We start from the raw sequence: 16,299 nt of genomic DNA, 5'->3' as shown, positions 1-16,299 counted from the left end.
TCCAATGATCCATCTGTTAAGCTACTGAAGTTGACACAACAGTGATTGGTCTCATTCGAGACAATGACGAATCCGCATATAGACGAGAGGTCGAACGACTAGCCTTGTGGTGCAACCAAAACAATCTGGAACTGAACACACTCAAAACCGTAGAAATGGTGGTAGACTTTAGGAGAAACCCTTCCATACTTCCACCTCTCACAATACTTGACAACACAGTATCAACAGTAGAAACCTTCAAATTTCTAGGTTCTATCATATTGCAAGATCTAAAATGGACAGCTAACATCAAAAACATCATTAAAAAAGGACAACAAAGAATGTTCTTTCTGCGCCAACTCAGTAAGCTCAAACTGCCCAAGGAGCTGCTGATTCAGTTCTACAGAGGAATTATTGAGTCTGTCATTTGCACCTCTATAACTGTCTGGTTCGGTTCTGCAACCCAACAAGAAAAACACAGACTTCAGAGGATAATTAGAACTGCAGAAAAAATAATTGCTACCAACCTGCCTTCCATTGAGGACCTGTATACTGCACGAATCAAGAAGAGGGCCGTGAAAATATTTACAGACCCCTCGCATCCTGGACATAAACTGTTTCAACTCCTACCCTCAAAACGACGCTAGAGAGCACTGCACACCAGAACAACTAGACACAAGAACAGTTTTTTCCCGAAGGCCATCACTCTGCTAAACAAATAATTCCCTCAACACTGTCAGACTATTTACTGAATCTGCACTACTATTAATCGTTTCATAGTTCCCATCACCAATCTCTTTCCACTTATGACTGTATGACTGTAACTTTGTTGCTGGCAATCCTTATGATTTATATTGATATATTGACCATCAATTGTGTTGTAAATGTTGTACCTTGATGAACGTATATTGTCTTTTATGTACACTGAGAGCAGATGCACCAAGACAAATTCCTTGTGTGTCCAATCACACTTGGCCAATAAAAATTCTATTCTATTCTATTCTATTCTAGTGGTTACAGTGGCTGTGAGCAGCAGCCTCCCAGACAGGCTCTGACTCCAATTCCTATTATCCCCAGCCAGAGCGGTCTGAACCCAGGAGGTGGCCAGAGAGCAGCGGCCTCCCCTTGCAGCCTGCTTGGCATCTTTCCATGCCTCGAGGCAGGCAGGTATCCCCCAGGTGCAGCTGTACCCAGGCCTGGGCTTCTGCCTGCCAGGAGCCCCTTTGACCAGCCGGGTCCCCTGGCAGCAAATTGCACGGCCGCCCCTGCGGGTTTCTGCCTGCTTGAGGCCATTTCTCAATCTCCTGCAGGGACCGATGGGAGTTGTAGTCCCGACGCATCCGGAGAGAGAGAGCAGGCTAGAACAGGCTGTTTCGGACTGTACCACCTTTCCTGCTGCCCCCTCTGGATGGAACAACTCTCCCCTTAAAGAAATACGTGCACTCGCATCTTCCTGGCCGCAGGGGGAGAGACTACAACCCCCAGAATGCCCAGCTCCCCTCGGGGAGCCGAGGTTTACTCTGAAGGCATTTGGACGCTTCTTCTCCGCCCTCACCCTCAGCCACCCCTGGGAATTGGTATGCCCCAAGTCCTTCTCCTCCTCTCCCCCCCCCCCGGGCTGCGTGGTCTGACTCGGCCCATCCCAGTTGGTACGGCCCTACTTGAGAATTATTTTCGGGGCGGGTGAGGAAGGCTCGGGCCCCGCCTCGCCTCACACCGGGGCGGGTCCTCCTTGTGTGGCCCCCACCCGCTTCACGGTCTGACAGGGTCCGCCTTCCTCCCCTTGCCGCGGGACCTCCCCCCCCCGGAGCGGAGGCACTTGGTTTCTCCCGCTCCCCCTCCTTCCCTCCCTCCCTCCGGGGAGTCCTTTCGGCCGCGTCCGACTCTGGGCGCGGCGGAAGAGCCGCATCACTGGGCCGGCGGGGTGAGATCGCTCCGCGCGCTCCCGAGTCAAGTTCCGGCCGCGCTCTGAGCAGCCCCAGCAGCCGCGGCCGAGCGCGATCCTTCCGCTCCTGGAGCAGCGGAAACGAGCCCCCCGCCCCCCCCCCGGCCCCCTCGTGCGGCGGCGGCGGCGCTGCGGCAGCAGCAGGTAGGTGGGGGGGGCGGCGGCGGCTGGGGAAAGCCGGGTGGTCCCCCCTTCTTTTCCTCCTCCTGCTGCGCCCCTCTTTCCCCTCCCCCAGGCTGCAGACCCCGCCCCAGCCGCTCCCGACCCCCATGCAAGCCAGGAAGCCCCCAGGCCAGGGCAGCCCCTCCCCTCCGCCGCCCCAGCCTCCGTCGGCCCGGAGCAGCGCCCGCCCCATTGCACAACCTCCGGCCGCTCCGCCGCCCTTTCGCCCCGTGCAGCAGGGAGGCCGCCCTCGGCCTCCCGGGACCCCATTTCTCCCCCGTCCCCATCACGACTTCTTTCCCCGCAGGCCCCCCCACAACTCGGGGGCTCCCGCGACCCCTCCCCACCGACAGCAGCCAGGACGCTTCTCAGCCCCCTCCCTTTTTGGGGGAGGGGGCTCCGAGATGGCCCCCGGGGTCCCTGGGTGCCTTGGCTTGGCCCCCTCCCCTTCAAGCCCTGCGTCCCCCCGCAAACGAAGGAAGCTCGGCTTCCTCCTGCTTCCCCCCCCCCGAAAACAAAAATCCCTGGCGCTTTTGGGGGGGGGTCTTCTTGTGCCGGGTAGGGGGGGAGACGGGGCAGAGGTGGGGAGGGCTGGGCTGCCCCCTCCCCAAAAGAGCAGCCGAGGCCTCCCCGGGGCTCATCAGCGCGTCTGGAGGCTTTCATTACGGCGTTCAATGACTCCCCCCCCCCCCCCGGGGAGCCTTCGCGTCCCAGGGCTCGGCCTTCAGAAGGGGTGTGTGTGTGTGTGTGTGTCTTTGCTTGTGTGTCTTTGCGTGTCTGTGTGTCTGTGTCTCGCCAGCAGCCAAGCAGGATGTTCTGGCCTTGGCCAAGGTGGGCCTGGTCCAAGGAGGGGAGGGGGCGTCTGGGAGACTGCAGCATCTTGCAGAGAGAAAGAGAGGGAGACCCTCTGCGGTTGCCTCTTTGCAACGGGGTGGGGGGTGGAGAGGCTTTGTGGTCTCCTGACCTTTGCAGACTTAGGACCCCCGCACACACACCCAAGAGCGTTGTGCGGAAGGAGGCCCAAGAGGGCCGCCCCCCAATCCCCAGCCTTGCATCAGTTCTCTTCGCTTCCTCCTGAAAACCAGCTAGGCTGGCCAACACACCCAGAGGGATGCCTCAGCCCCTCCGGCCATGGGGAGGGCGGGGAGGGGGCAGAGCAGCTCCTCCAGGGCATGGTGGGGGGGTTGGGAGTTTTGCCCTGGGCAGCCTGAACCTTCAGTGGAGACCCGAGCAGGGCACCCTGCAGGAAGTGGTGGTGGGCTTCAACCTGGCGCTGTGTGGATGCCCACTGCCTGTTGAACTCCGAATGTGGGGGGCGGGTTGGAGTTGATGCAACACTGCAGAAGGGGAGGGGTCTCCCAGGAAATGACCCCCTGAGCTCAGAGGATGGAGGCCCAGAGAAGGGCCCGCCAGCCACCCGTGATTTGGGCAGGGAGAGAGAGAACTGAAAGAGGAAATGCCAGCTGGGCAAATGGGAGACCCTCCTCCTGGGTGGGGGTCCCCATGGAGACTCCTGGGGCTGTGGTGTTCCGCTTGGGGGCCACTCGCTGCCGCAGCCCTCTGGGGGGGAACCCACTGGGCTTTTACTTCCGGTGTGCAGTTTTTTGCAACTACTTGTTCCTCCTAGGATGGGGTTTCTCAACCAGAATTCCCCAGCCCTCTTAAAGGGGCCAAGGTTGAGAAAGGCTGGTCTAGAATCAGAGGTCTTCAGACTTGGCTGGAGAATTCTGGGAGTTGAAGTCCACAAGTCTTCAAGCTGCCAAGTTTGGGGGCCTCCGGTCTAGATCCTCGTCTTACAACATCATCATTTAATGATTGTTCCAAGTTACAACAGCCCTGGAAAGAGTGACTTAACGACCGTTGCAGCATCCCCATGGTCACGTGACCAAAATTCGGATGCTTGGCAACTGGTTCATATTTATGACGGTTGCAATGTCCCCAGGGTCAGGCGATCCCGTTTTTGTGACCTTCTGACAAGCAGAGTCCCTGCGGAAGCCAGTTTAACGGCAGAGATTCGGTTAACAAGAAGAGGTGGCAGAATGGGGCAAAACTGACTTAACCGTTTTGCTTAGCAACAGAAATTTGGAGCTCGGTTGTGGTCATAAGTTGAGGATTACCCGTAGAGGCACGAGTGTGGTGGTGTTCCGCTGTGGAACCGGGAAAGCAAAATATTTATAAAAGTTGGGTTAATACCAGAGCTTTTAGTGTGGATTGAGAAGAGCCACTCTGGATGCAGCTGGGGGTCTCTGCTTGGGTGTCTCCCTCCCTGCCGATGGGCTTTGGCTGGGAATTTGGGGTGTTGTGGTCCAACACATGGATGAGGCAGTGCAAATAAAGTATTTTATACTTTATAAAGTACCGCTTTATAAAGCCTTAGTAAGGCCACACCTGGAATCCTGCATCCAGTTTTGGTCCCCACATTATGAAAAAAATGTTGAGACTAAAAAAAGGTGCAGAGAAGAGCAAATAAGAGGAACAAAGGCCTGGAGACTAAAACATATGAAGAACAGTTGCAGGATTTGGGTTTGGCCAGTCTAGAGAAAAGAAGGACTGGGGGGGTGGGGGGGGCGGGGCTGATAGCATCTTCCATTATTTGAGGGTATTCAAATTATTCTCCAAAGCACCGGAAGGCAGGACAAGAAGCAACGGATGGAAAATAATCAAGGAGAGAAGCAAGCTGGAATTAAGGAGAAATATCCTGACAGTGAGGACAATTAACCAGTGGAACTGCTTGCCACCAGAAGTTGTGGGCGCTCCATCACTGGAGGTTTTTAAGAAGAGACTGGACAGCCCCTTGTCTGAAATGACGCAGGGTCTCCTGCTTGAGCCAGGGGGTTGGACTAGAAGACCTCCAAGGTCCCTTCCAGTTCTATTCCAGTCTAAATAAATGCAGGCTTTCCCCTTGTTGTGAGTCTTTGTCAGCCAGGCAGATTTGCAGCCTGGGGAGGACGAGGCCTCCTTCCCACTGGGCTCCCGGCTGTCGAGTCTCTTGCCAGCCGTGCGCCCCCCCCTCCCCTGCTTGCTGCACCCTAGGAAGGCTTCCAGATCCCCCATGGCGGAGGATCAGAGCGGACTGCGGAGGAGCAGGGGGAGCCTGTGATCTGGGCTGAATTGGGGGGTGGAGGTGGGGGACACGACTCTGATCCTCCTCCCTCCCTCCCTCCCTGCAGCCCCTGGGGCATCTCAAAGGGCCTCCATTTCGAATGGGGGAGGGGTTGGTGCCTGGCATCTTGCAAAAGTGCCAGGAGTCCATTCCCTGATTCCGATTTTGGAAGGTGGCAGCCGGCACTCTCCCTGCCATGCTTCAGCTCTGCCTCCTTCTGATACCCTTCCTCCTCCCCCCCCCCCATCCATGTCTCCCCTCTTCCCCATTCAGATGTTCTCTGGCCACTCTAGGCCTTTCTGGGCTGGACTTGCCCCCACCCCTCAGGAAGGAGCAGCCCCCCCCCCTCCAGAGGAAGCTGCCCTTGGCTGCCTTCCTTTCCCACTTCCTCCCTCAAACAGCCCGGATCCATCGCTGGCTCGGCTTTCTCATCCCGTTGCTCAGGCAACCGCCTCCCGGAGCATAGAGCAGTATGTGTGTGTGTGTGTGAGAAGAGAGAGAGAGTGTGGCTGGTCGTCTTAGCAACCCTGTCTTTTTGGCTTCTCTAAGGTGGCCGGAGGGGGGTCCGGAGGGGGCGACCCCACCTTTATTTGCCAAACGCTGCCGCAGCTCTGCCAGGAAATGAGCATCCAGCTGCTCTGAGCCTCCTCCCCCCCCCGCCCGCTTTGTTTCCATTCAGAAGTGGTCGTGGGAGCTGAGCGGGGGTCCCATCTTGGGTTGGGGGCTCCGACAGCAGTAGCCACAGCAGTTAGACTTATATCCTGCTTCTCAGTGCTTTAGAATAGAATAGAATAGAATAGAATAGAATAGAATAGAATAGAATAGAATAGAATAGAATAGAATAGAATAGAATAGAATTTTATTGGCCAAGTGTGATTGGACACACAAGGAATTTGTCTTGGTGCAGATGCTCTCAGTGTACATATAGCCCACTCTAAGCAGAGTCGGAGACAATCTTCGTTTTTCCGATCGCAGAAGGACGGACGGCTGAGTCAACCTTCAGCCGATCAGAATCAAACTGCTGGCAGTCAGCAGAGTCAGCCTGCAGTACTGCATTCTAACCACTGAGCCACCAGTGGGCTCTCACGTTCAGTCATGGGTTGAGATGCATTCCTGCAAAGACGGGCACAGTGATCCTGATCTTCTTAAGTGAGACCCTTTGCGCTTGTGTATGTAGTGTGTGTGTGTGTGTCCCTTTCCCCACCACCACCTTTGCACCTGTAGGGATTCGGGTTGCAGTGAGTTGTGGCCTCTTCCTTTCTCTGCTTAGCAGCGCCTTCCAGACGGGCCTTCCTTCTCCATCCCCCATGGCTTGGGAAGTTGGGGGGCTTGGGTTGCAACGTGTGTGTGTGTACACAATCCCTCAAACCCACCCCCCCACACCCCCCCCGGTAGGGATCCCTGGAATGGGCTCAGGCATGGGACCCTGCAGTGGCAGAGGCTCAGGTGTTGATCTGCAAAATCAGAAATCCGCCCCCTGTAAAGGCTGCCACTTCTGGGTCTTTTTTTTTTTTTGGGGTGTGGGGGGGGAGTCTGTTGGTCCCTTTGGCCCCTGGTGGGCAGCCGGCACTCTCCTGCCATGCTTCAGCTCTGCCTCCTTCTGATACCCTTCCTCCTCCCCCATCCATGTCTCCCTCTTCCTCTTCCCCATTCAGATGTTCTCTGGCCACTCTAGGCCTTTCTGGGCTGGACTTGCCCCCACCCCTCAGGAAGGAGCAGCCCCCCCCTCCAGAGGAAGCTGCCCTTGGCTGCCTTCCTTTCCCACTTCCTCCCTCAAACAGCCCGGATCCATCGCTGGCTCGGCTTTCTCATCCCGTTGCTCAGGCAACCGCCTCCCGGAGCATAGAGCAGTATGTGTGTGTGTGTGAGAGAGAGAGAGTGTGTGGCTGGTCGTCTTAGCAACCCTGTCTTTTTGGCTTCTCTAAGGTGGCCGGAGGGGGGTCCGTAGGGGGCGACCCCACCTTTATTTGCCAAACGCTGCCGCAGCTCTGCCAGGAAATGAGCATCCAGCTGCTCTGAGCCTCCTCCCCCCCCCCCCCCGCTTTGTTTCCATTCAGAAGTGGTCGTGGGAGCTGAGCGGGGGTCCCATCTTGGGTGGGGGCTCCGACGGCAATAGCCACAGCAGTTAGACTTATATCCTGCTTCTCAGTGCTTTAGAATAGAATAGAATAGAATAGAATAGAATAGAATAGAATAGAATAGAATAGAATAGAATAGAATAGAATAGAATAGAATTTTATTGGCCAAGTGTGGTTGGACACACAAGGAATTTGTCTTGGTGCAGATGCTCTCAGTGTACATATAGCCCACTCTAAGCAGAGTCGGAGACAATCTTCGTTTTTCCGATCGCAGAAGGACGGACGGCTGAGTCAACCTTCAGCCGGCCAGAATCAAACTGCTGGCAGTCAGCAGAGTCAGCCTGCAGTACTGCATTCTAACCACTGAGCCACCAGTGGGCTCTCACGTTCAGTCATGGTTTGAGATGCATTCCTGCAAAGACGGGCACAGTGATCCTGATCTTCTTAAGTGAGACCCTTTGCGCTTGTGTATGTAGTGTGTGTGTGTGTGTCCCTTTCCCCACCACCACCTTTGCACCTGTAGGGATTCGGGTTGCAGTGAGTTGTGGCCTCTTCCTTTCTCTGCTTAGCAGCGCCTTCCAGACGGGCCTTCCTTCTCCATCCCCCATGGCTTGGGAAGTTGGGGGGCTTGGGTTGCAACGTGTGTGTGTGTACACAATCCCTCAAACCCACCCCCCCACACCCCCCCCGGTAGGGATCCCTGGAATGGGCTCAGGCATGGGACCCTGCAGTGGCAGAGGCTCAGGTGTTGATCTGCAAAATCAGAAATCCGCTCCCTGTAAAGGCTGCCACTTCTGGGTCTTTTTTTTTTTTTGGGGTGTGGGGGGGGAGTCTGTTGGTCCCTTTGGCCCCTGGTGGGCAGCCGGGTGCCCGGCTGGACCAGGGACAAACGAAGGGGAGGCACAAATAGCAAACTGTGGCCCCATCCATCTCTGCGGTCTTCCTCTCTTTGCTCTCGTTCCGACTGCAAGTGAAAGAATATTTTTAATCCAGCGTGCGTTTTGTGATGGATGAAAGTGAGTATTACAGCTGTGTTTTCAAATCACGGGTAGTCCTCGACTTACGACCGCAAACCGAGCTTCAGATTTCTGTCGCTGAGCAAAACAGTTGTCCTGAGTTTTGCTCCATTTTGTGACCTTTCTTAAAAATCACTGCAGTTGTTAATAACCTGTTCGTTAAGTGAATCATAGATTATACAGGTGGTCCCTGACTTACAACCACGGTTGAGCCCTAAGTTTCTGTTGTTAAGCGAGACATTTGTTAATCAAGTTTTGCCCCCCCCGTTTTACAATTTTTCCTGCCTCGGTCGTTAAAATGAATCACTGCCATGGTTAAGCAAGTAACTTTGCTTGTCAGAAGGTTGCAAAAGGGGATCGTGTGACCTTGGGACACAGCGCCCGTCGTAAAGCAAGCATCTGAAGTTTGACCATCATAAGGACGCTGCAAAATTCCTAACTCTGAAAAACATTACAAGTCGCTTTTTTCCAGCTCTGTCGTAACGCTGAATGATCACTAAACGAACAGTTGCTAAGTCAAGGAATATTGATTGTGTGTGAATTCTTAGCTGCCATTCGAGGCCCACTTTTGTTATGACTGGAATGCCATTTGGTGAAGCATCATCATCTTTATTTAACAAACACACACACACACACACCCCAATAATCCCCTGCGTTGTGGAGTCTGGGCTACTGAATGGAGCTGAGTGTTTACTGGCTGGATGCCCTTCCTGTCGCCAATGCAGAGTTATAATCAGCAGAAATATTTCTCACTGTGCCCAGAGAGAGAAAAATATCTGCTTCTACCTAGGATCGAACTCACAGCCTCCTGACTGTGAAGCGAGAGCTCCACCTCTAGGCCAGGACAACACTGGTGAAAAAGCAAGATATTCTTTTTTAAAGTTACAGTAATAATTTCCTCCCGCCTCCAAGATCAGGATTTTCTCTCTCCCTCCCCTCCCTTAGGCAGGATCGTGGCTAAGTGAAAGGGGGCTGCTGGCCAAGCCCCTGCCCCCCCCCCCGCCGCCCCCCAGCCACCATGAGTGAACTGGAGCAGTTGAGGCAGGAAGCGGAGCAGCTGCGGAACCAGATCCGGGTGAGTTACTCGGAGGAGTGGGGTTGCCACAAGGTTCTAGTCCTCAGTGAGGTGGCAAATGCATCTTGAGAAAGCCGGCAGTGGGCCTTCACGGCATCATGTTTGTGTTCAGTGCGGGCAGAGGGGTGTGTGTGTGCTGGAGGATGCAGGGCTTTGGGTTCTCCGGGAAGGGGAATGAAGGGGGCGGTTGGGTCTTGGGGAGGGGGCCCTTCTGGGTGGGACAGGGGAAACTGCCAAGTGGCATCTGAGCCGGTCATTAAGTGAGCCGCCTCCTTCCTCCTCTCTCCCGCAGGACGCCAGGAAAGCATGCGGCGATTCCACGCTGACCCAGGTGAGGCAGGTGGAGTCAATGAGGGGGGGAGACCCCCCTTGCCCCCTCCCCCACCACTGACCCCTCTCTTCCCCCCAACTTAAGATCACCGCTGGCCTCGATCCGGTGGGCCGGATCCAGATGCGAACGAGGCGGACGCTACGGGGTCACCTGGCCAAGATCTACGCCATGCACTGGGGGACGGACTCCAGGTGAGAGCAGCAAAAGGATGAGCCCCTCCCTCCCCCCCCAATAAAGAGGGGGTGGGGGAGTTGGAAGAATCCACTAGGGCGGAGGGGGTCCCCATCCCTGCTTCCCCCCCCAACAATCAAGGCTCTGAGCCCCGTTTCCCTCTGTCGACCCAGGCTTTTGGTTAGTGCCTCTCAAGATGGCAAGTTGATCATCTGGGACAGCTATACCACCAACAAGGTGAGTGGGGAGGTGCCGGGGGGGGGCACCCGGAGAAGGCCCAGGTGGGCCTGGGGCCCCCGCTCAGTGCCCGTCTCCTTCCAGGTTCACGCCATTCCTCTGCGGTCGTCCTGGGTGATGACTTGCGCCTACGCTCCGTCCGGGAACTACGTGGCCTGCGGAGGGCTGGACAACATCTGCTCCATCTACAGCCTCATCACCCGCGAAGGAAACGTCCGGGTCAGCCGGGAGCTGCCAGGACACACGGGTGAGGACCCTCTTCTCTCCCCCAGGGAGGGGTCAGGCCTCCCCCTCCCCCACCCTACTGACCGCACCTTCCTCTCCTCCACAAGGCTACCTCTCCTGCTGCCGATTCCTCTCCAATAACCAGATCATCACCAGTTCGGGAGACACAACCTGGTGAGTGGCTGGACTTCGAGCCAAGGCCTCCCCCGCCCCAAAGGGGAAGGGGCTTGTGATGTATCAGTCACTCACTTGCTAGACAGATGTTCTGAGCCGAGACCCACCTAGAAGTAGAGGGCACTACCAATAGCCCTTAGACCTCTATACCGCTTCGCTGGGCTTTCACAGCCCCTCTCCTCTAAGCAATGTACAGACTCAGCTTCTTGCCCCCAACAATTGGGGTCCTCATTTTACCCACCCTGGAAGGACAAAAGGCTGAGTCAACCTTGAGCCGGTCAGGATCGAACTCCTAGCAGTTGGCAGAGTCAGCCTGCAATCCTGCATTCTAACCACTGCACCACCCCGGCTCATAATACAGGCGGTCCTTGACTTACAACTTTCATTTCATGACTGTTCAAAGTTACAACCGCACTGAAAAAAAGCGACTTGTGACCATTTTCCACATTTGCAACCATGGCAGCATCCCCCTGGCCACGTGATCAAAAGTTGGATGCTTGCCAACTGGCTCACATTTATGACGGTCGCAGTGTCCTGGAGTCGCATGATCCCCTTTTGCAAAGTCAGTGGGGGAAGCCCAGGTTCACTTAACATCCACGCCACAGCAAGAAAGGTCATAAAATGGGTGTTGTGTCTGCGCCCCCCGAGCCGGGCCTCCTGCCAGAAAGTGACTTGGAAAGTGAGGGGGAAGGGCCATCAGGACTTACCTCGGGAGCACCGGCTTCCCTGGCTCAGCTCCAGGAACCAGAGGCAGGCCAGGTGGAGGAGATAACGAGGCCCCCGTCCCCTGACTCTTTCTCCCCCCCCCCCCCCCGGCCACACCTCCAGACACGGCTGATGGCAATCAGGCCTGGCTGGACCCTAGGTTTCATGGACAGGAAAAGCGGGAACAACGGAAGCAGGGGTGGGGCAGGCCTAGGAAGTGCTGAGTCACGGAGCCACACCCCACAGGGTATAAAAGCAGCAAGGGCTGCTATACCACTTCGTGGCGAACAAATCAACTGCTTAGAGGGAGAGAACTAGAGCTGAAGTACTGTTTGTTCCTGGGTGACTCATCGGCGTCGAGGGAGATAACAGAGATACTTGGCAGACGCTCGCTAGTTTGCTGCTAGAGCTGATAGTGCCGTCGGACGGAGGCGAGGGTGGACAGAACAATGGGGCTAAACCTATAAGTAACAACTCTCCCTTCGCAACTGAAATTTTGAGCTTGGTTCTGGTCACGTGGAGGGCTGCCTGCGCTGAGCCATGAACTTCCTGGTTGTGTTAGAATTAGGAAAAGTCAACAACAAGACACCACCAGGCAGCTGATGCAGAACAACGTCCCAAAGTGATTTCACTCCAACTCAACCAGTACAAGCTCTCTAGGGCAGGGGTCCCCAACACTGGGTCCGTGGAACGGCACCGGGCCACGCAAACAAATGAAGCAGGCAGCTCACGAAACCACGCCCGCCTCCAGTTGGCAGGAAAAAGGGTTCTCCATGGAACCGGACCCTTAGTGCCCAAAAGGTTGGGGGCCGCTGTTTTAAGGCCATCTGTCTGTTCCGTGTCCGTTTTGAAGTGGGACTGGTCAAATCTGGAGTCCTGAAGCTGGGTGGGGCGCACGCCTGACTCCCTCCCTTTCCTCCTTGCCAGTGCCCTGTGGGATATCGAGACGGGCCAGCAAACCACCACCTTCACAGGCCACAGCGGGGACGTCATGTCGCTCTCGCTGTCCCCCGACATGCGCTGCTTTGTGTCGGGCGCTTGCGATGCTTCAGTCAAGCTGTGGGACATCCGAGACAGTATGTGCCGGCAGACGTTCACGGGACACGAATCTGACATCAATGCTGTCTGTGTGAGTGCAGAGCCTGCCCTGGGGAGGGGAGATGGGGGAGGGCTTGTAGGAGATTGGACTCGGAAGACCCTGTTTGAGATACTCTCCGGCCCCTGGTGTCGTGGCAAAAGCATCTAGGACAGAATTTCTCAACCTCGGCCACTGTTTAGGCATGAAGAACCAGACCAAAAAATGTAGAGTTCAAAGTAGCTACTTTATTGTTCTATGCCTGTAGTACAGGAATCTTGCAGACTAGATGGGATTTGGTGGCATTCAAAGGGGAGTCAGACTTCGTCCTCACATGTTTACATAACGGGTCCTTGCTAATTCCCCATTTGATCTCAACTCTGACAGTTGCTCTGCAACAGCCATTTTCGAGCGGGTGAACTTCAACTCCCAGAATCCCCTAGCTTTCGCTTCTTACGGGTCTCCCCTCTTCCCGTCTCACCCAGTTCTTCCCCAATGGGAACGCCTTCACCACGGGTTCTGATGATGCCACCTGTCGCCTCTTCGACCTACGTGCCGACCAGGAGCTGATGCTGTACTCGCACGATAATATCATTTGTGGCATCACCTCCGTCGCCTTCTCTCGCAGCGGACGCCTCCTGCTAGCCGGCTACGATGACTTCAACTGCAACATTTGGGACTCCATGAAGGGCGACCGGGCAGGTGAGTGGCCATCTTCCCTCCAGCTCACGCCTCGGCCCGCTCCTGCGCCCCTGACCTTGCGGCTCCGTTAGAAGCTCAGAATGGCCCTTTTTTAAGTCAGCAAATTCTCCTCCCCTCGTCCCTCAAGGATCTGCTGGGTCCCAGTCGGGATCCCGCTGAAATCTAGGGGTTCTTGGTTTTCAGAAACCAGATCAGACCATCGTCTGCTTAGTTTGAGTTCTGTGGCCTCGATTGTTGGAGTAGCTTATTGTTCCCTCCCAACTCCAGATGTTTTTTTTTTTAAAGAGGCAACTGGATTTTCTTGCTTTTCTTTGAAGATATTTCACTTCTCATCCAAGAAGGTTCTTCAGATTTAATCCTCCCATTCCCCACTATCCCGTCTTAGAGCCGAAGAAGCTTCTTGGATGAGAAGCGAAATGTCTTCGAAGAAAAACAAGAAAGTCCAGTTGCCGCTTGGGAAAAAAAGCCCGTTTGGGACAACCGTGACCCAGATGACAGAGAATCCGTAGACTTCCTTTACTGTTATTTGAGGGGCCTTTGCTGCTCTCTGAGCTTGGTGGTTTCCTTGCAGGCGTTTCGCGACCCACCTTGGTAGCTTCTTCAGTGCTAGAAGGGAGTGGGGGTTGGGAGGAGGAGGAAGAAAAGGGCTGTGGGGTGCTTGCTGCTCTCTGAGCTTGGTGGTTTCCTTGCAGGCGTTTCAGGACCCCAACTAGGTAACATCACCAGTGCTAGTTGTTGCATACAGACAGGATCTTGCCAGACTAAAGCAATTCCCTGCGTAACTATAGAGAGATTCCTGTGAGCTGTCTGGGTGGGGCCGCCTCGACCTCCTTCCTGCCTCCCAGACACTCCAAATTTTACCCTGGGGAAAGCAGCCCCTCCCTCTCGGGAATCCAGACTCCCTTCCACCACAGGTCAACCTGATAGTCCGAAAGAGGATTCCGCTCTGTCCTGCTTCCCACCCACCTCCATACCTGTGGCCGGTCTTTGCTGGCTCTGCATCTTTGCCATAGTTAGATTGGGTGATCTGCCCATCTGTCAATACCTGGAGTCACATTTTCCAGCATTCCAGAACAGAAATCCCGTTTTTTGTGCTGGGGAGGGGTCCAGCTGGGCCCATCGGAGAAGCAGGAAGAGGGGAGTTCCCTCGGGGTTTGGCTGCAAGCGGTCTGGGCCGTCCGTGTCAGCCAGGAAGGGACAGATGGTGGCTAGGATGGGGGTTTGGAGGGGTCTCTCTGCAGGAAAAGCCTTTTGGGGTGTCCCGTGGCCTTCGAGCTTTGTTGCTAGGGAGTCTCTCTTCCTACAGGGGTCCTCGCTGGCCACGACAACCGGGTCAGCTGCCTCGGCGTGACAGACGACGGCATGGCCGTAGCTACCGGCTCCTGGGACAGCTTCTTGAAAGTCTGGAACTGAACCCTGCCTTGGGGTGGATGAGGGGGGCTGGTGGGAGAAGAGCTGGAGGCCCTTGGTGGCCCCTCCCCCATCCGGTCTCTGCCCCTCAGCTGGCTGCCCTCCCATTGTCCGTCCCCCCTCCCATTTCTTTCTCTGCTCCACTTCCACATTCTTCTAAGCCCGATTTCCACCTGCAACGTTGAGGGGGGAGGAGGCCAGCGATGCTGCCAAGGGGGAGAAGGGGGTGCCAGCCTCACAAATAAAAGGTTTTGAGGGGTTACAATGTAGCACTCGGTGATTTCGTTGAGGGGGCTGGTGGGAGAAGAGCTGGAGGCCCTTGGTGGCCCCTCCCCCATCCGGTCTCTGCCCCTCAGCTGGCTGCCCTCCCATTGTCCGTCCCCCCTCCCATTTCTTTCTCTGCTCCACTTCCACATTCTTCTAAGCCCGATTTCCACCTGCAACGTTGAGGGGGGAGGAGGCCAGCGATGCTGCCAAGGGGGAGAAGGGGGTGCCAGCCTCACAAATAAAAGGTTTTGAGGGGTTACAATGTAGCACTCGGTGATTTCGTTGAGGGGAGCTGGGCCTTCCTCTGCAGTCTCTCCGCTCTGGGAGGTCGGAGAAACCAGGCACGGCTGGCTGAGAAATTCTGAAAGTTGGAAGTTCACAAGTCAGAAGATGGCCACGTTTGGAGGCCCTGGCCTAGAGCAGTGGGGTGGATCCTCTCCCACTGGTCTCCTAGGCAGATGTCGGTCCAAAAGGCAGAATGCATTCCTTTTGATAGGTATCGCCCATTGTGGCTTATTTACTCTCTTGTAATCCCTTCCTCTGCAATCTACCCATTTTAGGAGGTAGGAGGGAAAAAACCTTCTCCCACTGGCCGCCTAGGCAGATGTAGGTCCAGAACACAGAATGGACCAGGCTGTGTTGGGTTCTTTGTAGTGGAGGGCTGTTCCTCCAGATATTTCCTTGGGGGTCGAGAAGATCATCGGTGCCCGCCCCAGAGCGGATATGCTCCAGCTGCGAAATAGGAATGCCCCAATCCGGCAGTTCAGCCTTGAGCTAGATATTTCCTACAATTACATGGCGACCTTTGGGGAGCCCCGACTTAAAAACTGGAGCCAGGAAAGTGATGGGGTCCAACCCTCCTGGGATGGGGGTTGGTTCAGAGCCACTTTTTTTTCCATTCTTTATTGGCTGTCCCTGTTTGTGCCTGGATTGATTTTCCTTCCTGCTGAAGTGGCCAGAAGAGAGAGGTAGGGCTAAGGGTTAGCACCAGTCATTGGAGGGGGGGGGGGGAGGGATTCTGATGCTGTAGCTGCTCCCCAGTTTTGCAATAAGGGGCTCTGCATGCCAGCAGCTCTGGCCCAGACCAACGAGATGATCAGTAAAAGGCCCTCCGACCGGTTGCAGCAGGTACAATTTAGCCCAAAATTCATGTTGAGACATTTGTTAACTTAAGTTTTGCCCTATTTTACAACATTTCTTGCCATATTTGTCAAGTGAATCACTGCAATTTTTAAATTACCATGTTTCCCCCAAAATAAGACCGGGTCTTGCAATTTTGGGGGGGACCAAAGGACCCATTAGGTCTTATTTTGGGGGATGTCTTATTTTATAGCCATCCGGCCGCTCCCTCCCACCATCTGCCTGCCCACGGCCGCAACGGCTTAGAGCTTCCCAGGGCAGAGACACCCAGAGAAATGACAGAGACTCACATGTTTGTCGGGCTTGCAAACGGGGGGCGCTTTGAAACACAGCAATTAATGCACCGCCTACTCCGTCCCGTGGCTGCACCGGGGCATCAGCATCGCCTGTCTCACCCGGTGCTGCCTCTTCCATGCGCATGCAACATGCCCGAATCACCTCTCTTCCCCCCCCCCCTCCACCTCTGCACTTAGATTTATCTACACTACGCCAAGGGGCCAATAG

General features: G+C 55.4%; 1 protein-coding gene across 1 annotated transcript; it reads left to right on the top strand.

The window, feature by feature from the left end:
* Positions 1-1,782: 1,782 nt before the first annotated feature.
* GNB2 (G protein subunit beta 2) lies at positions 1,783-14,530 on the top strand. Its single transcript, XM_058182320.1, has 10 exons — positions 1,783-2,068; positions 9,229-9,358; positions 9,651-9,689; positions 9,774-9,880; positions 10,034-10,097; positions 10,182-10,344; positions 10,430-10,496; positions 12,129-12,330; positions 12,762-12,978; positions 14,285-14,530. Exons 2-10 carry the CDS (start codon positions 9,302-9,304, stop codon positions 14,389-14,391), a joined length of 1,023 nt encoding a protein of 340 aa, XP_058038303.1. The 5' UTR covers positions 1,783-2,068; positions 9,229-9,301; the 3' UTR covers positions 14,392-14,530.
* The last annotated feature ends 1,769 nt before the right edge of the window (positions 14,531-16,299 follow it).

Source organism: Ahaetulla prasina, chromosome 4 (genome assembly GCF_028640845.1).
Source record: "Ahaetulla prasina isolate Xishuangbanna chromosome 4, ASM2864084v1, whole genome shotgun sequence".
NCBI classification, from domain to species: domain Eukaryota; kingdom Metazoa; phylum Chordata; class Lepidosauria; order Squamata; family Colubridae; genus Ahaetulla; species Ahaetulla prasina.
Note: the sequence above shows the minus strand (reverse complement) of the source record. Positions and strands in the feature narration are given on the sequence as shown.